The 22851-nt window shown below is 38.5% G+C and overlaps 1 protein-coding gene across 8 annotated transcripts in view; it reads right to left on the bottom strand.

Moving 5' to 3' along the window:
* Nucleotides 1-1486: 1486 nt before the first annotated feature.
* EVI5 (ecotropic viral integration site 5) overlaps nucleotides 1487-22851 on the bottom strand; it is a 231629-nt gene continuing 210264 nt past the window's right edge. For 7 of the 8 annotated variants that reach the window (XM_037162019.2, XM_053668269.1, XM_037162021.2 and 4 more), the window contains one exon: nucleotides 1487-6035. In XM_037162019.2, the coding sequence (XP_037017914.2) occupies nucleotides 5721-6035 (315 nt within the window). In that variant the 3' untranslated portion in view covers nucleotides 1487-5720. The remainder of the gene's footprint in view (nucleotides 6036-22851) is intronic. The other variant, XM_037162026.2, reaches the window with a different exon arrangement.

The following is a 22851-nucleotide window of genomic DNA, read 5'->3' as shown; positions in this document are numbered from 1 at the left end:
AAAGTGATACAATAATTAGTAAGCAATAATACAAGAATAAACTGTTTCGTGTACTCAGAACTGTAAAGTTGCCCCACCCTGTAAATACTCTTTTATTTACCCTTTCATCTGTTCCTCATTTGTTGCTCCCACTTTTGGCTCTTGTAATGTTCTCATGAATACTGATATACAAATATCTGTTTGCGTCCCTGCTTTGTTTTGACTGTATACCCAGAAGGGGAATTGCTAGATCATGTGGTAACTCTACAGTTAGCTTTCCTGAGTCACTGCCAACACCTTCCTACAATGGCCGCACCATTTCACATGCCCAGCAGCAATGTACGAGGTCCCAATTTTTCCATTATGAATTTTTCCTTTCCAACTCTTATTCTGTCTTGAGTACTCATTCTAATAAATATAAAGTAGCACCTCATTGTGGTTCATGCTTTACTTTTCTCACTGACTCCAAATTTGTGGTCCATCTCTCTCTCTCTCTATATATATATATAGACATAGACATAGATATAGATATATAGTTTTGGTCCTAGTGGCTCTTTTCTTTTTTTTTTTTTTTACCCACTTCTAGATTTATATCAGAATTCTCAATGAGGGGCAGTTTTCATTCTCGGTGCTTCCCTACCAAGGACATTTAGGAACGACTAGAGGGAGAAATCTGTGGTTTTCTGCTAGTGGGAAGAGGCCAGGGATGCTGCTAAACATCCTACAATACGCAGGACAATCGCTTGCAATAATTTGGCCCCAAATGTCAATAGTGCCAAGGTGGAGAGACTCTGGATTATAACTATCTTATTTCATGGATCTTTATAAATTACCTTAAATATTTTTAGTAATAAAGCAGAATATATAGTGAATTATACTTCTAAACTAAAAGACTCTAACATTGTGATAAAGATGCAGAAGGCACAAATTTCTAGTAGCCTCTATATGTATACTCAGATTATATACATTTGGCTATATTTATTGAATTAGTTGCTAATTAATTCAATAACCTAAATATGAGATGAAAATATTGGCATTAATATATTTTTAAAATTGGTATGTTCCTGAAGGAAAGAGAAAATCTGGCCTGTCATTAAATTGAAAAATATCACATACCAGCCTCTCTGTCTGGCACTGACTACACATGGATGTACTAGGTAGATAAGGTCCTGGTACCCACAGAGCACAAACCTCACTAGTGAATGTCTAATGTTAGCAGGCCAAGCAATTTTTTAGTGTATTTCATCTCATTAAATCGTTTTCAGAACTGCAATCTTGAATTCTCTGTCATTTAAGGCACATATTTCCATGTCTTTATTTTCTGAAGAATTTTCACTTTCTTTCTGAGTTGCCTCTTACCTTGGTTATTCATGGTATTTGGTGGATTCCTTTGCTGACTAGGCATCTACATGTAAGTGGCATTTCTCTAGTAGAAGTGTTTTGATACATCTCCTCTTTTAAGTTGAATAGTTTAAGGAAACAAAAATTTTTATAAAACAAAAAACTTTAATTGTTTAAAGTAAAGGCACAAGTAAATATTTTAGGTTATCGTACAATAATAAGAAATTCCAACAGTAGAACAAAATACAGCATAATTTTGCATCTTATTGGATACCTAATATATTACTCTATCATCTATTCTTTGGAGAGAAGAGAGGGGATAGGTAGATCGATGGATGTGATGTAAAAATTTGGATTATAGTCTCCATTCCACTTTTAACCAGAAATTTAAATTTCAATAGAATGAATTAAAGTAAAATTAATTAATTAAAAACTTACTGTTTTGCTAATAACAGAGCAGCAATAACTTTCTTGCTAAAGCTCATTGTTTTAACAAAGTAAATCACTGATTTGTGAAATGCTAGCTGCCAATACCTGGTCCTGCAACAATCAAGCCAACCACAGCAGGGCTTTACCAAAACACAATTCATCCACTTTTCTTATTTAAGTCCAGAAATTATGGTGCATTATGTAAAAGATAAAGGAGACTGAAGAACCAAATAATTTCTAATGTCAAAAATAAAATACTGAAAGAGCTCTAGACCAGGGTGTCCAACCTTTTGGCATCTCTGCGCAACAATGGAGGAAGAAGAGTCGTCTTGGGCCTCATGTTAAGTACATTGCGACACTTAATCACAAAAAAATCCCATAATGTCTTAAATATACGATTTTGTGTTGGGCTGCATTCATAGCCACCCTGGGCTGCACGTGGCCTGTGGGCTGCAGGTGGGACACCCCTGCTCTAGACCTTGTTTTCAGTCAAAGGCACTGTCTGGACAGTAACGAGTTGCATCATGAGTCAAGAAAAAGTTGGTTTTTTCCCCTTCCAAAATAGCCGGTCAGTTGAGATATGATGTCTCAATTAGTCACCAAATATTGAATGCCTAAGATTTATCAATAAAAAGGGTAGAAATTGTGTAAAGTCACATCTTTGACTTCTTGGTGCAGGATGAAAAATTACCACTAATTTTTAAAAAGGCTGTCAAAAGTATTTTCTTGATCTAAAAGGACTGTTTCATCACCCCAGTGTAATTTCCATTGTATTCAGATCACCTGTAAGCCTGTCCTCTGGGCCTTTCAACCCACAGTGGCAATGGCACCAGGCAGGTGACTAGCCCAAGGGAGTAAGTTTTTTATTTTGAATTTTAAAAATTTCATTCACTTCCTCCCTGCTCCAATATTCAACTCTGTTTAACTAAATAACATTTAAATGACACAAGATACCACAGACTAATTAAAATCTATCGAGAATACAATGTCCAATGTCTCAAAGTCTTAATCTGAATAAAATGGAATACAACCAGAGCACAATATCCTACTGTACCCTAAAGGTCAGGAGGACTTTAAACTCTTCTGAGTATTTGAATCAAAGATGTTGAATGAGACGATTGTTTCTTGTTTTCCACTGTCCAAATTACAAGAGTATCAGTGAATTAATGTTTGGTTACCATAATTCTTTTAATACCTAATTAAACAGTACTTATGAAATTCTCTAAGAATCTTTCACAGTTTAGAATTAAAACATGACTCTAGAAAGATATTCTTTCTTTTAAAGTCAAATTATAACACTGCCTCAATGAAGCATGCCCTGAAGATCAATCATATACACTTTAAAGAAGGTGATAAGATCCCGGAATTCTTTCTTTCTCCCTTTCCGAAGGTACAGATGCCCTCCCAGATTTGTGTATGGTGTCAAAGACCTCATGACAGAGAGCAGCTGGCGCACTTTCCATTTTGAATAGTTCTGAGCACAAGATCCACCAGGAAATTTAAGTTTCCAAACTATTAGCTCAACCACAAAAGCAAATGGTTTGATCTTCCACTGAGACAAATGAAAGAAGTAAGCCTACATTTTAGAGTATTTAAATCAAGGGTAGCAAACTTTTCCTCCAAAGAACCAGACAGCAGGTATTTTAGGCCACTCAGCTTTGCCACGGTGACACAAAAGCAGCCATAGACAACATAATGGATACACATTGATGTGAAACTTTATCAACATTGAAATCTGAATTCTACGTGATTTTCATATGACAAAATATTTTTTCCCTCAACTATTCGAAAATGTAAAAAATAATCTTAGCTTGTGGGTCACACAAAGACAGGCAGCTGGCTGGACCCGCTCACGTGTGTAGTTGCTCACCTCTGGTCTAGATCACCCAGGTTTCTCAATGTGGGGTCAGAGCAGGCGCATGACCACGAATCATCTCCCTTCACTCGGGCATCAGCAGCCTCCCGGGCTGACCGTAAAGAACCCCCAAAGCACCAGACAATTCTAGGAGAGTATCTATACTCACAAGCTGTGAAATGTGATTTAAACTTAACTAAAATCACATTAATTGTCCAAAAGTATGGGCACTGAGAAATTCGTTAGCTGAACTTTGTCAAATGCTTTGGTGTCAGAAAGATCTGAACTAAAATCTTGGCTCTGCTACTTACTAACATGTGACCACAGGTAAATTACTTAACCGCTACACCTGGTGCTGCAGACACAGCAGGCAGGTTCTCAATCTTGCTTCTCAAACAGCTACAGAGGGCTTGCTGGAAAAGCCTTGTCCATGGAGATACGTAAGGCTTAACTCTTGGTTTTATTTTTTATATATTTAAAAAATTTTTGTCCTCACCCAAGGACATATTTTTCATTGCTTTTAGAGAGAGGGGAGGGAAGAGAGAGAAGCATTGATTGATTGTCTCACACGTGCTTGGACTGGGATCCTTGGGACCCCGCACCTGGCCCAGGGATCAAGCCATCAATCTACGTACATGTCCCTGACTGGGAACGGCACCTGTCACTCTTCGGTGATGGGATGATGCTCCAACTGACTGAGCCACACCAGCCAGGGCTCCTGGTTGTAGACAGAAAATTATTTCTGTCTCTTCTACTCCATTCTGTAATATACATATTTTTTCTTACATGCAAAAATATTGTGCAAAATTGTATCTCCATATACGCTGAACTCTACCTTCCCCTATCTTATCCTCGAAGGCTGCTGATGAAAATGAGTGGAAAGCATCCAGTCAACATGTTCTTTGCTGTTTTTCCATGGTGTAAGTGCAACTTGGGTGTTTTCTCCAACTTACCAATGATATTCAATTTCCAAAGAAAAATAGTCTCGATGATAAAAAAGGAAGCATCAGTAGGAAAAAATTATTGTGGCTTTTATACATTAGTAATCAGAGAATCTGAAGATAATGTTCAAAGATTATTTGCAAATATTATTATTGTGTATCTTGGGCTTAAGTCCATTGCTTAATTTATATTAAGTAGAATATCAGCACTAAGTAATGTGTGCTATAACCTTTTGAATCATGGACAATTTATTAGTTACATACACATGAAGTAAAAGCTCTCACCAATAGTATTTTTGAACAAGCATCAGTTATGAATTTGCCAGTGTTGAATGCTAAGCAAATTACTAAAGCTATTAAAATATTAGTGTTTGGTTTTATTTTCAATTTTCTCTTAACTTTTTATTTACAGAAGTCCTATTAGAATGCTGAAGGCAGTCATTTTGCAACATGTACAATCTCCATATAAAATGATGTTCGATATTGGGTGATGCTTATTTATAAATTATGTACAAAAGATAATATATTTGTAGTTAACTTACTGCTCTGACTAGTAAGCAATATATGGAAGTATCATACGTACATACAAATTAATTCAAACAAAACTTAAAACTCTCAAGAAAGGTAACCATTAATTTGCATTCATAAAATTATATGGAAAAAAACACTGTTTGGGAACTTTCAGTGGTCCTCTAATAAAGCAGTAATTTCAGTGGAAAAAAAATCCCTCAAACACAAAAGGACAAGATAAATCAGATGTACGTCTTGGTCAAATGTTTGTAGACAGCTGCCCTGAAAACAAATCGATAGACATAAATATCCGATTTGTTTACTGAGCATAAAATATTGCACAAGAGCAGTTTTGTCTGAAGAAAATTAAATTTTCCATAGTTTTGAACTTCAAAATAATTCCCATATATAGATATAATTGCATTTCCTACACAAAAAAACCATTTAATATTCAGTAATACTGTTAGAACCTTATTTTTCATGTTAACCATATTCCAGTCTACTTTATGGCAATGGTTAAGTCAGTGGTGAAGGTTTGGCAAAGATAAAAAGGCAGGTAAGATCAAAAAATATATATATGTACATATGAAACAGATATGTCCCCAAAACCCTTAATTATATAACTGATCCCTTAAAAAAATCCACAGTCTAGTTCACAGTGATGGTCAGACAGTGGTTGAGTACGACTCTCTTTTCCTCGAGGGCTGGTCCTTCCGAGCCACTTGATTGCTCTCTCTGGTCTCCACCACACTGTCCTCAGTTTCGCTTTCACTACCACTTGCCACGGCAGGGTCCAAAGACATGGGGCCAGATTTTCTGTGCAAAGGAAAACCAATGCCGCTTTCCCGTAAGGAATTATCTATAAAATCTTCATCAGAGGAATGGAATGATTCGTCATCTCCTATCAAATGGTTGACGATGTGGATTCCATCAAAAGGGGGTTGGCCCGAGAAGCCCCTCTGGCCTTTTAGGCACCTGAGCTGTCGAGACAAAATCCAAGTTAATATACTCACTGGGGGAAATACACGCATACCCTCAGCAAGAAAGCAAACATTCCATCTTTAAGGAAGATGATACCTTGATCTTTTTCTACTTATAATAGTAACTGCCAACTTTTGAGTGACTCCCATGTGTTATGTAATGGGCACATGTTATTTTAGTTGAATCATCACAACAGCCTTGTACGGTAGACTTTATTATCCTCATTTCAGAGATTAGGAAATAGAGACTCAGTACAACAACTAGCTGAGGACAATTTAGGTTCAAATCGAACCTTCATTTTACTAGAGATAATACAATGAGCCCTATGTACCCATCACTGCATTTCAACATCACGGCATGGATAATCTTGTTACATGGTACCTCCCCAGTCCCTAGATTATTTTGTGGTAAGTCTCAGACATCCTATCAGTTCACCTATAAATACAGGGTCTGGCAGAGGTAATGCCACCGAGTGTGGTTGGTAGGGGACACGAACATCTCGCATGAGATGGACCACAATTTGAACATTTCACCTAAAATGTCATAGGGTGTGCCTGAGTGTGATATTGTTATGTTACAGAATTACATGCTTATGATTTTGTAATAAAGGTTTTTATGCAATAAAAGAGACATTATTTGTGCCAGAACCTGTATTTCCATGTTCATCTCTAGAAGATATGTTCTTAAAGACCATACTCTAAACTATCACACACACAGTGTGTTTCCCTAATTCAGTGGGTATGGTGAAAATGATTCATAAGTCACTAAAACTTATTTTAATGTCTTGTCACTCTAAGAATCACCACACCACTACATCACTCTGTGAGGGTAGGAGTGCTCCTTCCCACTAAGGTTATTTGTTTCCTCAGCAGTGTTTTGCCTTCTCCCCCGTATCCCCGCCCCCCCACCCGGATCCGGAGCTGCTTCCCCCATCATGGCCGTGGCGCGGGGCAGAGGAGCGTCACGCACTGCTCAGCGCTTTCCCCTCTGTCTTTGGGAGCCAGGCTCTGCTTCTCTGTCTCTGGAGTTTTACAGGGCACGACCCTTGGAGTGAGGGAGGGTGTGGAGATCAAATGCTACACTTCACTGGGTGGGCAAGTCTGACTAATTCTAGAAGTCAGTACTGAAAAACCCATCGCCACATATCTAAGCCACATTCTCCAAAACCAGTTTTATCAGAATTAAGGTTGTTTCTTTTCATCACCTGTCACTGCTTTGCCTCAATTCCTTCAAATTCCCCAACCCACCACCATGCTACTTGCTCTACCATGTAACTACATTAGCCCTGTCCATGGAGTTTAGGTTTTAAATATGAAATTTAAACCTTATATTGTCATGTGTTAAAGAATGCAAAACAACAATAAAAAACAATTAACTCTCAAAATCTGCTTTATCAAGAATTTTGCTGAAATGTACCCCATGTGTCCCACCTACCCTTATCATTACTATCAATCTTCAACTTTGTTTCTCAGGGACAAATTCCTGGTCACTTATGAGCACTATCTTTCAAATCTTGAGATAAAGGCAATGTGAAATATTCAGGAAATGTTACACACACTTTCAAAACCAACCGTTCTAAGAGTAGAGACATTACAGCTTCGCTAGAACACCTCCCAGCTTTCCCTACAGACTTCCAGGAAGATGTGAAGAACCCCCATCCCTCCCCTGCTGGTGTGTGACAACAGGAAATCAGAAGGACGAGGGGACTCAGTACAATAATGTCCGCCTCGGGCAAACATTCAACGTAAAGAAGTTCCTGTGTCCCAGGCCAGGAATGAGAGAGAGGTGCAACGTAACTGAAACGACACCATTCTCCTTGGCAGAGCCGGAGGGACACAAACTTAGAGCTGAATCATCAGGGAAAGGGCACAGGGCACCACAGGGCCTCCCACGGTTGTGATACCCACTGCATTACAACTGCCACGTTCTGATGCAACATCCTATCGCCATATTGCAACACATAATTTATGGCTCCCAGTGTTACATTATGTCAGTTAATCTCTTCCTTTCTCTCTTTTCCCCAGGCCCTTTAGAAGAAATGATACGGAACATGTGTCTTCCTCCTTCCTGGCTGTTCTAAAGGAGGACAGCAGAAGAACCACAACTTCCCAATTGTTTGGTTAAGTTGGAGCTTTCTGCTGCTCTAACAAAACTTACTGCAATGAAAACTCTGCAGCCTCATATCAGATGTTAATAAGCGGCCGCAAATATTACATAAAACTAACTATGAGTTGAGGGTTCATTTCTTCAGTATCAAAGGAGATGCAATTAATGCTTCTTTATCTGAGAACTGGTGACAGAATAGTAAAGGCACAGAGGAACTTTTTGGTGGACAAAGGAAAAAGTTGAAGACAAGACACTATTTGGTAAAGTCAAAGCTATAACTGACTTATCACCGAGACCTAGGAGGAAGGTGGAGACTGGGCAACAAATTCCAGGGTACTGAGTACCCAGGGCACGAGCTGGCACGGGGCTGGACTTCAGGTGCGCCTGTCCTTTGGGACTCCTCATTCTGTGAAGCGGGATTTGGCTGGAAGAAGACTAGAGCTGGGCCCTCTGAAGTCCAATCTTGGTTGCCTCGATTGAAGAGCTGTACTCCTTATCCTTACTACTCTAGGATAGTAAGGGGTCAGTAACTAGACCCCTCATCCCAACCCTCCCCCCAAAACTTCCAGGAATATGATGGAGAGCAAACTTAGATGAGCACATCTCAAAGTGCGGTCCACTGGTCATCTGCATCAGGACCACAGAGGATGCCTGTTAAAAACAGAATTGCTTCCCACATCTCAGGAATCAAAACTCAAGAGTGAAATCCCAGAATCTACATTCTTAACAAGTATCTCAGGAGAGTCTGATGCCCTCAGTTTGAGAATCACTGTGGTAGATCCTCTGCACCAACCAACTGGGACGGAGTCAGAAGGAAGCTGACTCACCTGAAATGGACTCTTCATTATCCAGGACAAACATGCCTTTGAACTAAGAACATGTTCTGTGTGTCTGCGGTATAGACTGCCTTTCAACAGCACGACCAAGCTGGGGCGACTCCACCCACCAGGCAGGAGCAGTCAGTTTAAACATCTTTCCTGAAACTTTCTGCTGCCAGGGCCTAGGGATGTGTGTGTCCAGCGAAACTTGAACAGCTGCGATGCGCGTCCGGGGTCAGGGCCGCTGCCCCAGGGAACCTAGTGCTAGTCCGTGGGTTTCATTCAGCATCTCTTGTGGGTCACACCCGACTAAAAATCTGACAGAAGCTACCACCTCTGTCTTGAAAGGACACACACACACACTTTAGCAGGTCCTTTGGGCCCACTGTCTGTTTTCATTCTTGGTTAAAGATAGCAGAAATGGCTTCATGACACTGACAACAGTAACAACTTTGTCAAATACTAGTAATAAATTCAGATCATGGAAGAGAAAAAAAAAAGGTGCTCATTTTCCGGGTGAACTTAGACATAGGCTTTAAAGTGACCGAATGTGCCTGGAAGTGCTTTTGGGATTCACCAAGGAAACAAGAGGCACCAGGACATTTAGGAACTGTAAGTAAAGGAATTCTTCTCTGGCGCATCTTGGAATTCCTTCGAGAAAGGTCTCAGCGAGGCCACCTGCAGCGACAGTCACGCTCTGCAGACCTGCCCGGCTACTCAGAACTTCCTGCCAGCTTTGCAAGCTCTCCAGTCAGGGTTTGAGCAGACAGTCCAACGTTACCAGACCTTTGAGGAAAGCATCTAAGAGAAGCCAGAAAAAGGGCAACGAGGAGGAAACAGACTATCTGGGAAAAGAAAACTTAAAAAAATCCTTTATTCTCTCTGAAGACACTGCATCCATGTAAAAAGAACAGAATACTCTAAAAAAAAAAAAAGATCTTAAAACAAAACAAACACACACACACAAAACACATAGAAAGAGATCTCGGACGTAAATTTCTCTAATACGAGAAACAGGAACTTTGAGATGGAAAAGACCCATGAAGTAGATGGGACACTGGGTTGCAGGGACCCATCCGTGTCCCACTGCAGTACGACTGCAGGGCCCTGGGCACACAGAAGGAAGTGAAGCATCCAGCCCCACGCAAAACCATGTTTTATGTAAAAGATTGAGTCACCTTCAAAATTCTGAGAATAAATAAGTTCTAACTTTCATTTAAAATTTTAATTATCTTAATTTTTTAATTCTCACTCAAACTATAAGTAAGTGTGAGGCTACAGGGAGTGCAGAGCTGCAAGGACTTAACCTCCCCCCGCCCCAAGAAAACCCTCTTTTGGGTGAATCACGGGAACCGAAATCAGATAAGGTTTATCTCCTATAAACCTTTTTTTTTTAATTTTAAAGAAAGAGAGGTGATTTGCTCCACCAAATGGAAGTATACCAAGAAAGAAAAGAACATCCTTTTGTTTTTGATCCAGGAAAAAGAAAGCGAAGTGAAAGGAATCCCGAAGATGACAAGACAACCTCCCCAGACCACAGCTCTGGGGCCAGAGCGGGCCAGATGAAGATTTCTTCAACAAGGGGAAAGTAATAGTGAACTAAATTGTGTGAATAAAAGAGACGAACACACGGGATTTACATGGAGCTAGAGGAGTTACACATACGAAAACATACACGAAGAGAAAATGAAAAAATAATCATTTGAATAAATGTATCATGCAGAATAATCACATTAAGGCATTGTTTTCATACAACTGAGTACCATTTGGCAATAAAAAGAAATGAAGTACTGACTCATGGATGAACCTCAGCAACATCAAGGTGAGTCAAGGATGCCGGATACAAAAGATGACACACTGCAGGACTCCATTTACGTGAAATGTCCAGAACAGACAAGTCTATGGAGACAGAGGGTAGGTACCAGTGGATGCCCGGGACTGGGGAAGAAGGAAGGAAAAAGGGAGTGACTGCAAGTTGACATGAGGCTTCTTTTGGGGGTGACAGAAATATTCCAAAAATTAGAATGTGGTATGGCTGTACAACTCTGTAAATATACCCAAAGCCATTGGATTTTACACTTAAAATGAAAGAACTTACTACGTAAATTTTATCTCAATAAAGCTGTTTCAAATAGAGTCAGAAAAACACTGCTTTTCTGACTCTCTTTGCCGCACTCCCCACCCCCAACCCACATTATTTTCCAAACTTCCCTGATAAGACCATCTTGGAAACTTGTGAAAATCAGACTTCCCAGGCCTGCCTTGGGTCTCCACTCCAGAGGACAGGCCTGGGAAGTTGCACACTTAAGCACCTGTGTGCTTGATGTTCCCCTGTGAATTTACAGAGACTTAATGATGTACAGGAAAACTAATGATGTTGATTCCGAATACCAACACTTCCCAAATCCCTTGCTTTACTGCACTCATAAATACTGCATTTCTTACAAAGTGAAGGTTGTGGCAACTCCTCACTGAGCAAGTCTATCAGCACCACTTTCCCAGCAGTATCTGTTTACTTTGTGTGTCTGCATCACGTTTTGGTAATTCACACAATATCTCAGACTTTTTCATCCCAGCCATGTGCTGCAACCATGTATCGCATATAAATAGGATGGAGCTGAAAAACTCCTACCACCCAGTGCTGCTGTCATACTGCAGCGCTGTAATGGAATGCAATACTCGTGTTTGTGGTGATGCTGATGCACAGTGTTTATAATGTGTACAGCAGTGTGACGTCCTAGGCCTTCACGTGCACTCACCACTCCCTCACTGACTCGCCCAGAGCAATTTCCAGCCCTGCAAACTCTATTCACAGTAAATGTTTTATCTCTTACACTGTGTTTTTACTGTACTTTTTCTATTTTAAGATGTGTCCAGATACATAAATGCTTACATTGTGTTGCAATGTCTCCAGTTCTCAGTATGGTAACATCCTGTACGGGTCTGTAGCCCAGGAGCAATAGGCCATATCATACAGCCCAGGTGTGCAGCAGGCTCTCCCATCTGGGCTTGTGTAAGGGCACTCTGTGACTTCGCACAAAGCCAAAATCACCTAATGACACATTTCTTGGGAGGCATCCCCATTGTTAAGCTATGCGTGATGTATTATTTCATTTGTTATGATGATCAGTGGTCAATTGTTTTTAAAAATCTTCAGCTGAGGAAACTTTTTCATTGCTTTTAGAAAGAGCAAGAGACAGGGAGAAACATCAATATGTGACAGACACACTGACTGACTGACTCCTGTATGCACCCTGACTGGGGATTGAACTAGCAACCTTTTAGTTTATGGGACAATGTTCCAACCAACTGAGCCTTACCAGCCAGAGCCGTGATTGGTAATCTTTGTTTGCGTGGGGGAGCCATGAACCATGTCCATAACTGGCAAATGTGTGTTATGATGGCTCCGACTGGTTGTGCCCCCCTTCCATGCCTCTCCCCCTCTCCTCAGGCCTCCTTATTCTCTGAGACACAATAATATTGAAATCAGGCCAAGTAATAACCCTACAATGGCCTCTAAGTGTTCAAGGGAAAGAAGAGTTGCACTGCTCTCACTTTAACTTGAAAGCTGGAAATGATTAAGCTTAGCGAGGAAGGCATGTTAAAAGCTGAGATAGGCCTTAAAGTGAAGTCTCTTACACTACATAAGTTAGCCAAGTTGTGAATGCAAAAGAAAAGTTCTTGAAGGGAATTAAAAGTGCTACTTTCATGAATACATGGATAAGAAAGTGAAACAGCCTTATTGCTGATATGAAGAAAGTTTTAGTGGTCTAGATAGAGATCAATCCAGCCACAAGCTTTCTTTAGGCTAAAGCCTAATCCAGAGCAAGGGCCTAACTCTCTTCAATTCTGTGAAGGCTGAGAGAGGTAAGGAAGCTACCGAAGAAAAGTTTGAAGCTCGCATAGGTTGGTTCACGAGGTTTAAGGAAAGATGCTGGTCTCCATAACATGTAAGTGCAAGGTAAAGCTGCAAGTACTGATGCAGAAGCGGTAGCAAGTTATTCTGAAGATCTAACTAAGCTAATGAAGGTAGCTCCTCTCAACAACAGATTTTTCCATTTAGACAAAACAGCCTTATACTGTAAGAAGAGGTCATGTAGGGAAAGCCTTTCATAGCTAGAGAGAGGTCATTGTTGGGCTTCAAAGCTTTTAAGGACAGGCTGACCCTCTTAGGGGCCAATGCAGCTGGTGGCTTTAAGTTGAAGCCATTGCTCATCTTTCTTTCAAGAAATCCTAGGACTTTTAAGAATTATGCTAAGTCTACTTTGCCTGTGCTCAGATGAAAATATTCCTTTCAAAATATTACTGCTTATCAACACGACACCTGGTCACCCAAGAGCTCTAGTGGAGATGTACAGTGAGGTTGATGTTGTTTTATGCCTGGCAACACAACACCCATCCTGCAGCCCATGGATCAAGGAGGAATTCTGATGTTCGAGTCTTACTATTTAAGAAATACCTTTCATAAAGCTATGGATGCCACAGATAGTGATTCTTCTCATGAATCTGGCAAAATAAATAGAAACCTTCTGAAAAGGATTCACCATTCTAATTGCCACTAAGAACATTCATGATTCATGGGATGAGGTCGAAACAATAGTATTAACAGGAGTTTGGAAGAAGTTGATTCTAAACCTCCTGGATGACTTTGAGGGGTTCAAGACTTCAGTGGAGGGGGTAATGCAGATGTGCTGGAAACAGCAAGAAAACCAGAACCAGAAGTGGGGCCTGAAGGCGTGACCGAACTGCTGAAATCTTATGACAAAACTAATGAATGAGAAGGTGCTTCTCATAGATGAGCAAAGAAAGTGGTTTCTTAAGCTGGAATCTACTCCTAAAGATGCTGTGGAGATTGTTAAATGACAATAAAGAACTTTGATTACATAAACTTAAGTTGATAAAGCAGTGGCAGTGTCTGGGAGGACTGCCTCCAACTCTGAAAAGTTCTACTTTGTGTGAAATGCTACCAAACAGCACTCGTGCTATGGAGAAACTGTTCCTGGAAAGAAGAGTCCATTGATGGGGCAAGCTGTACTGTTCTCCCATTTTAAGAAATTGCCGCAGACACTCCAACCTTCAGCAGCCCCCACGGTGATCAGTCAGCAGCCCCGACATCAGTGGGCTGCCTGTCCATCACGGCCCCACGGCCAGCAGCCCAGCAGCTCTGCAACCACATGGCCGTGTCCTCAGAAAGCTGTTCTCCCTGAATCTCCAAACTTCCACCTGACACTGTGTACATTTTGTGCGATAATATCAACTCTGATTTTACCAGATGTTGCCTTAAAGCAAATTCTTTTAACTATTATATTGAACCCCATGCTATTGCAATTTTTGTAAGTGAAAGGCAAGTATGAGCAATTTTACTTGATTTAATTAACCTAATATTAAGTTATTTTTTTATTATAAGTATTTGTGCAAACTCCCTCAAAGATCTGTGGGAAACAAGGCAGGGTATAAATCTAAAAACAAACATTTCCCACAGTGTCTACTGAATTTCTTAGTTTCTGTTATTTGTTTAGGTGTATCCCAAGAATAAGGTCATGAATAAAACCTCTAAATTGTGCTTCCAAATTTATTTGTAGCTCAATCATTTTGATAATAAATTATACTCACTAGAACAAAACCCCCAACTAACCCAATAACACAAAAACAAAAAATTAACACTGCTTCCTTTACTTTTAAGCATTTTTTGTTTTCTAGTGTTATTTTGACATTGTTTAAATATTAGCATTTTAATAAAACTTTTTATAATTTTTGTAACATTTTAAATAAATCAACAGCCATAAGTGATTTCATGAGTACTTTAATATATTTTATTGACTGACATACACATATCTAAGGTCTCTCCAGAAAAAGTCCAGTCATTGTTAATATAAGGAGAATGGTTTATGTGACATCCATGTAACCTGGCAGCCAAGGAGAGTGGACTGGAATGTGCATGTGTGAACAGTGGTGACTCCACTGTACTGGTCAGTGAGGGTGGTAGATGCAATTGAGTAAGCATGTGTACTGTGTGGCTATCACATTCCAAATGACTGAGTGAATAGAGCAATGAATCTACATTAAATTTTGCTTTAAGTTTGAACATTCCTCTGTGGAAACTATTTGGATGATTCAGAAGGACACAGCTACAGGCAACTGGTGATTGGCAGCTGCATCATGACAATGCACCCGCTCATGCATCATGTCTCATGCAGAGTTTTTTGGTGAAACATCAAATCACCCAGGTGACTCAGTCCCCCTTACAGTCCAGATTTGGTACCCTGTGACTTCTGGCTCTTCCCAAAACTAAAACCACCTTTGAAAGGAAAGAGACTTCAGACTGTCAGTGAGATTCGGAAAACTATGATGAGGCACGCTGGAGAACTGTGTGAGGTCCCGAGGTGCCTACTTTGAAGGGAACTGAGGTGTCATTGTCCTATGTACAATGTTTCTTGTATCTATCCTCTTTAAGAAATGTTTCTATTTTTCGTATTACATGGCTGGATACCTTCTGGACAGAACTGGCATATTTGAGTGTACTGTTTATAGATAGGTTTTTCCAAATTATATGATTTAACACTGGAATTAAATATCTAAAGTTAGCACTGCCTCGAAAAGTATGGAATGACTGATTGCCATACATATATCCTACTTCTTTTAGCCCCTGCTGGTGGGGATTGTTTCTTAATCATTTTTGTATCCTAGAACTTGGCATTCTGACTTGACAAGAGTTGGAACATAAGAAATGTTGATGAACTACACTGAAAAGATTGCAGGATTCTTGAAAAAAGTCCTCAAGAACTGAGTATTTATCCCATCCTCTTAAATGCTGAATCAAAATATTAATAAGCAGACAGATGGGAATACTAATATATATGTATGTGTGTATATATATATATATATATATATATATATATATATATATATATTCCAAACAATGTACTTTTCTTACCTGATATGGGCTGCTTCATCATGTTATGCGTTAAGAGACAGAGTAAAAAAAGTGAAATCATGTAGAGTTTATTTAAATAATACTGAAGATATTCTAACACATTCATTATAACTTAACAAGTTAACAAAATCATCTCACTATCAACAAAGAAATGGGACTTTATGATTTCTCTGCATGTATGAACAATGCTGACCTAAGAAAACATTTACTAAATAGAAAAGGAAAGTGACAAGCTAAGATATTATGTAACTCTAAAGAATAAAGCACAGAATACAGTATAGTTAATAAGAAAACAGGAAACTGTCATGCTCATAGTCTGATGAATGTAGGTTTTGACAGGAAACAGCAGAGTTCCTAACTGCATGATGGTAAAAATTCAAACACTAAAAAAGAGCATTAAAAGCTACTACAGCTATTTTACAGAAAAATTATCATTAAAATTTTAAAGCAGGGAGAACCTGCAGGGATGAATATTCCCAAAGGACGTCATAAACATTAAGGGTACAGAAGTGTTTAAAATTTTTTTCATTAGTCTACTTCATTAGCTAACCTAAATCACTAAAGGTTAAGACAGAATTTTCTTTTCTAAAACAGAGAAATGTCATAGTTTTGGAGATTTAAGGACTTTAAGTATAACTTAATAAATAATAGAAAAGTCTATGCTAAAAAAAAATTGATCACCTGAGCTAGTGTCCATGTGGACAGAGGACAGACGTTCTCCATGTGTTCGTTTTCTTTCAGCACATTACAGAACACTGGAACTCGAAAAAGTTAGGGCTGATTTTTACAGTTGGTTTTAGAGAGATACAGCAGATTATTCTTCCTCAATTTTAGTGTATTGGCGTACAAGAATTAATGATAAACTCTTAGATATAATGTGAAATGATATAAGCAAGTCAGAAAAAGACAAATACCACACATTTCACTTATATATGGAATCTAAAAAAACAACATAAATGAACAAACAAAACAGAAACAGACTCATATATAGAGAACAGACTGATGGTTGCCAAAGGGAAGGGGGGTTGGGGAACTGAGTAAAGAGGTGGAGGGATTGAGAAGTACAGATTGGTAGTTACGAACCAGTCACAGGATGTAAAGTACAGTGTAGGAAATAGAGTCAATAATATTGTGTTAACCATGTATGATGCCAGTTGAAAATATCAGGGGGAACAGTTTGCAAAGTATATGACTGTCTAACTTCTATGCTCTATACCTGAAACTAATACAAAGTCACATTGAATGTAAACTGCAATTGAAAAATAAAACTAAAAAAGTAAACCCTTAGATTTACATGATGCTTTACAGTTAAAAGTACTTCCATGCATATTCTTTCAAGTTAACATTTTTTCCCTTGTGTGTGATTGGAGGTTGAAGAGTGCAACTACTACTTTCTCAGATTCAAAAGAATAAGAACTGCACTGACTATTTTGAAAGACTACCAATCCACAACAAAGTGGAAAAAATCATCCACATACCAAAAAAAACCCCTAACCAAATGAACTTTGATCACCACTAGACAGGGTTTGAACCACTGAAGTGAGTCATGTGATACTACCAAGTGAAGTGCAAAACAGTTGCAGTAAGTTTCCAGAACTGAGTCATATCAGATTAGAAAAGCTCCTACTTGTACACTGGGGTTTGTATAACCAATCTGTAAGATACAGAGTTACAGAGCTTCTAAAGCTAAGTGTAATATTTCTGTAACTGATGTACAATATACAAAGTGTTAAATAACTAAACACTACATATGGACATGAAGTCCAATAATCACATAGATGTGTATTTCTAAGTTCTAGAGGCTTTATTTTTCCTCTGAAAGTTCAATCAGTAATTTTGCTGAATTCTTTACAGAATAATTTTCTCAGTTTTGAAATTTAAATAAATGAAAATGAGAAATGATATGCTAAATTTATTCTTCATTATCAACTTCTTTAAAAACGAAATTATACACATGACAGAGATTAAAACAAGCACACAACCAAAAGATTTCCAGTGAATCAGAACAGGAAACCAATAAAAATGATCAATTGGAGGTCATGACTTTTTGATCACTGCATTGCATAAACAAGAGCCAAAAGTCAGACCTATGATACTTAAAAGATTGTTTAAAAATTCAAGAATTTTATTGAAAGAATATAAAATAGACAATGCTAAAAATGTTTCTGGCTTTAATCTAAGTACATCATTTTTTAGAACGAGATAATACAATCAATTTTTTAAAGCATAGATTCTATGTTAAATGTATAAAATGCACTAGTTAAGACTCATTTTTAGAAGCAAAATGTGTACCCACATTAATAAGTGAAAAAGGTGAAAAGGAAAGTTTAAAATTGAAGAAACTGACACTATGCATTTATTACTAGAGAAGGAGGGAGGGGAGAGAGATGAAAGTCACTCACAGAGAACTCCTGGTCCCTCTAGAGTGCATATTTAGATTTATCCAGTGTAGTGGGTCAAACAAAATCAAACTGCCATTGTCCTCTTCCTGGCAGCCGACATATCTTGATAAAATCGAAACCATTAACACTATTTAGACGGTAGTCTAATGTCAATGGTAATGAGGTTAGGAATATATGAGGTTCTATGTAAATTTATGACCAAGTACAGGAAATAAATCACTTCACACTTGTTTCACTCTGAACTTGTAAAGCTACATCAAAGTACCGCGTACATTTCATTTGATTTAACCTTTAGCTGAAGCACTGAAAAAATTCAAAACTTTAGCACAATTTCCTCATAAAAATGAATCATAGGTTTTATTAGTCCATCCAATCACTTAACCAAATTTTAAATCATTTACCTGATAAGGGACCTGAATCTAAAATATATAAAGACCTCTTCTAATGTAATTATAAAAAGACAACCCAATGTGACATGAGAAAAGGGTTTGAACAGATATTTCTCTAAACATATAACTGGTCCCTAAACATATGAAAAGATGCCCAATGTCATTAGCCATCAGGAGAATACAAATGAAAACCTAGGTGAGGTGACATTCACACTTACTTGGATGGCCACAATAAAAAAGGGAGATAGTAACAAGTACTGGCAAGGATGTAGAGAAATCAGAACCTTCACGCACAGCTGGTAGGAGGGTACAACGATACGGCTGCTTTGGAAAGCAATATGGCAGTTCCTCGAAAGGTTAAACAGAGAGTTACCATATGACCCAGCAATTCCACTAAGAATATAGTCAAGACAAATGAAAACATGCTTACAAAGAAACCTGTACATCAGTGCTCACAGCAGGATTATTTATAACAGCCAAAAAGTGGAAACAAAAGTCCATCAACTGACCCATGTGTAAATAAAATGTGGTGCACCCATATGGTGAAATGTTATTAGGCAGTAAAAGGAATGAAGTACTGACACATGCTATAACATGGATGAGCTCTGAAAATACTATGCTAAGTAAAAGAAACCAACCACAGATAATAATATATCATATAATTCCATTTAAATGAAATGTCCAGAATAGGGAAATCTATAGAGACAGAAAGTAGATCATTCGTTGCTTGGGGCTGAATGAAGGACGTTTGGGGAAAATGAGGAATGACTGCTAATGGAAGTAGAATTTTTAGATTGATAAAAATGTGAATACACTAAAAACACTAAATTGCATACTTTAAATGGGTGAGCTATACTGATGTGAACTGTATGTTACTAAAGCTACATGCTCATATATGTGTGTTTGTGTGTGTAAGCTATTTTGTGGGTGTGTTTCCAATGGAGCTCTTGCCAAACTGAAAATAAACAATTTTCTATTTAGGCAATGAAGAAAATTGAACTGAATTTTAAAAAGGCACCAATAATGTTAATTTTCAACATCCACTTTTTTCCTCAAGAGTAAAAAAAAAAGGTGGCTACTGTCTACAACTTCATTTAAATAGGCAGAAAAGATTGATAATAAAAGTATAATGCTTCTGATTAAGTAAAAGAAGATGGATGCATTTATAATATTCACTTTTTTCAGAAACTAAACTAACTCCTGACAAAAAATAATTAAAAAATGCATAATATACATATGTAACCACACACACCATTGTGTCAGTGAACACAGCATAAACTTTCAAAAAGACATGGTCAGTATCCCCCTCTTCCTCATTCCGAGGGCTCACAGGCTGCTTAGTTAAGATTGGGCACCTGCAAACCACATGACCTAATGAATGCTATCTTATCATATCACAGGTTCCTCAGACTGACCACAACCACTTAAATCAGACAGGCAGCAAAGTGGCACCAAGTCTTTGACACATATTATTGGTATGACATTTCAGCTGTCCAGCTTGTTGGGAGTAAAAATCTGATTATCTCACCTCCAACTGCATCTGTGAGATACAGTTCATGAAAAGCACATGATTTACTGCACTAAAGACTTTCAACCACAGTGTAAAAGTTTTAGTATTTATAAATCTGAGAGGGTTGTTAGCTATTCATCTTTAGTCAAATTTTCTTTAATTGACACAAATTTGGGGAGCACATTTTCAAATGTTCTTAATTTGAATACTATGTTACTGTTTATTTTCTTAAAAACCAGGCATTTGAGAATTCAAATACCTGATGCAAAAAAAAATAAGGTTTTTCAAATGATTGACTATATTCTGAAATTCTGGTATAGTTGAGGACCTGGACTAATATTTCAGAACATACAGCACTAAAAAACAAGTGTTAAGTGTTGGGTAGCTTGGTAAATACTAGCGAAGGAGTATCTAAAGACTGAAAAGATAAAATTGGCTCTGAGATGCATAATTTGGACTCAGGCTTTAAAAGGAATATAATTCAAAATATAATCAAGGAAGATTACATTTTATAAATTTCCCCTTGATTGATTAAGAAAGCTGTACCCGTGTTCCTGAGATCAATCTCCATGAATTTACTTTCAGCACCACACACTACAAATGATCTGACCAGGAAAAGTCTCTGGTTTCAGAGGTGCCCCCTCTACTGAGTCTCCTCTCGCTTTTTACAGCTGCTCCTTCTCAGCCTCCCATGGGAGTTGACTTGCCTCCAAACCATTGCATATGATGGCCGCTCTCCTACTCTCCTTTTCCTGGCTATCATCTGCTCCTTCAATACACACCGAGAGACTCTGTGACATGTTTCTACACCATGGTGCCCTGCGGTTCTACCACAGTACTGCCTACACTGACTGCCTTTCCCTACCAGTCTGAATTCCTTAACAGCTGGGGCTACTTACTTTATACATCTAGCGTGGAACTGGAATGGAAAGGGCTTTGTAACTTCTGGAATGCAGAAACTGAGGCAAGGCTGGGGATGCCCGGGAGCTAAAAGATGTTCAGATGAGCACGGCCTGCATGAATGTATGATGCTCGCATCCTGAGGTCACAGCGGGTCAGCGGCAGAGCTAGGCCCCACTCGAGGTTCCACTCCTCTAAAGGTGACCGTTTCTCAACCATGTAGTAAGATGGAGAGCAGACACAAAACTAAACTTGTCAAATAAAAAATCAAACACAACAACAACAAAAACAACCCCAAACTGCTATTAAGAACCTCATAAATTACGTGGATTTATGAGGTTCTTAAATAATTATCAATTTTCCCGTCTTTTCTGTTCTATGGATGTGTTTAAAAGTTCACACTGGCATGATAATGAAAGGAGAAAGGAGAAAATTAAGAGTTAGATGCAGAGTAGAGATAATTAGCTTTTAAATAAATAAACTTAAAAAATGAACACTTATTTGAAACCTGAATACAGGAGTAAGTTCACTGGATTTTAAAACCGTAGCTAATTTTGGTTGCCCATATCAGGTTGAATGAAGTCTTCAAGCACACTCTATTAGTAAGATCTAAGAGTACGCTATTAGGTGGTCTATTCATGGGAATGCTAAAAGAAAAAGCGTTTTCCACCCTTACTGAATTAAATTCGCTGAAGAACTACTATAAGTAATTATAAAGCCTGTTGCTATAGGCTTTATCACTGACTTCATTTCCTTTTGATTATTATCACCTGCCTCTATTTCTTATAACTCAAGTGGTGTTTTGGCACCTGGCTTCTCTTGAAGTGGTTTCTTATAACTTATGTTTCCAATGTAATTGTCATGTAGCAATTGTGGGGACCACTTATGAAGTAATTTATAAGATCAGTACTAATAAGCATTGTTTTGCTACCATACTATTGGACATCTAGGTATACTCATTTGATGTAAAGTACTATTAAAAATTTGTCGCCTTGCCCTGGCAGGGTGGCGGCTCAGGTGGTTGGAACATCATTCCATAAACCCAAAACTTGAGTGTCTGATCACTGGTCAGGGTGCATACCTAGGCTGTGGGTTTGATCCCTGGTTGGGGCGTCTATGGGAGGCAACTGATCAATGTTTCTTTCTCACTTAACCAGCTCTAAAATCAAAAACAGAAACAAAACATATCCTTGGATAAGGATTTTAAAAAATTGTCCTCTAGTGTCAGAAAACACAGAAAAGCTCAAAGACCACTTAAGGTACAGAAAAAAATATTGGTGCTAGCTGGAAAGAGTTCCCACTGATCAAATAGAGGACAATTTGAACACCAAGACAACTGCTTGAATCTGTGAGTTCACAGCGCTGAGGACTTTTGAAAGACTCTAAGGAATATAAGGCTAAATAAGATACGATCTTTACCATCAAGAAATTTACAGGTTAGATTGTTCCTAAGCATCAAGGAGAGTATAAGACCCATTAATTAAAATAAATGAAATTAAGTGCTATGTTACCTCTCATTTCTGAACTATTAAGTAGTCACTATCAGTAATAACTATATAGCCTTTATTAAATTAACTGTCACACTTTTCCCCATCAGATCGTAAGTTCCTCGACAGTAAGACTGCACCGAACTTTCCGCAGAGTCTGGAACAACCTCAGAAGAAATCCCACAGGACACAGCTTAACATCCAAGTCTGAATCATCTCCTGAGGCCGTTCCTTCGGTTCTGTAACTGAGTACCAGTTCCAAACCCCTG

This window comes from Artibeus jamaicensis, unplaced genomic scaffold (genome assembly GCF_021234435.1).
Source record: "Artibeus jamaicensis isolate MK-2021 breed Jamaican fruit bat unplaced genomic scaffold, CSHL_Jam_final contig_482, whole genome shotgun sequence".
Lineage (NCBI taxonomy): Eukaryota > Metazoa > Chordata > Mammalia > Chiroptera > Phyllostomidae > Artibeus > Artibeus jamaicensis.
The sequence above is the reverse complement of the archived record's forward strand: the minus strand, read 5'-3'. Positions and strand labels throughout refer to the sequence as shown.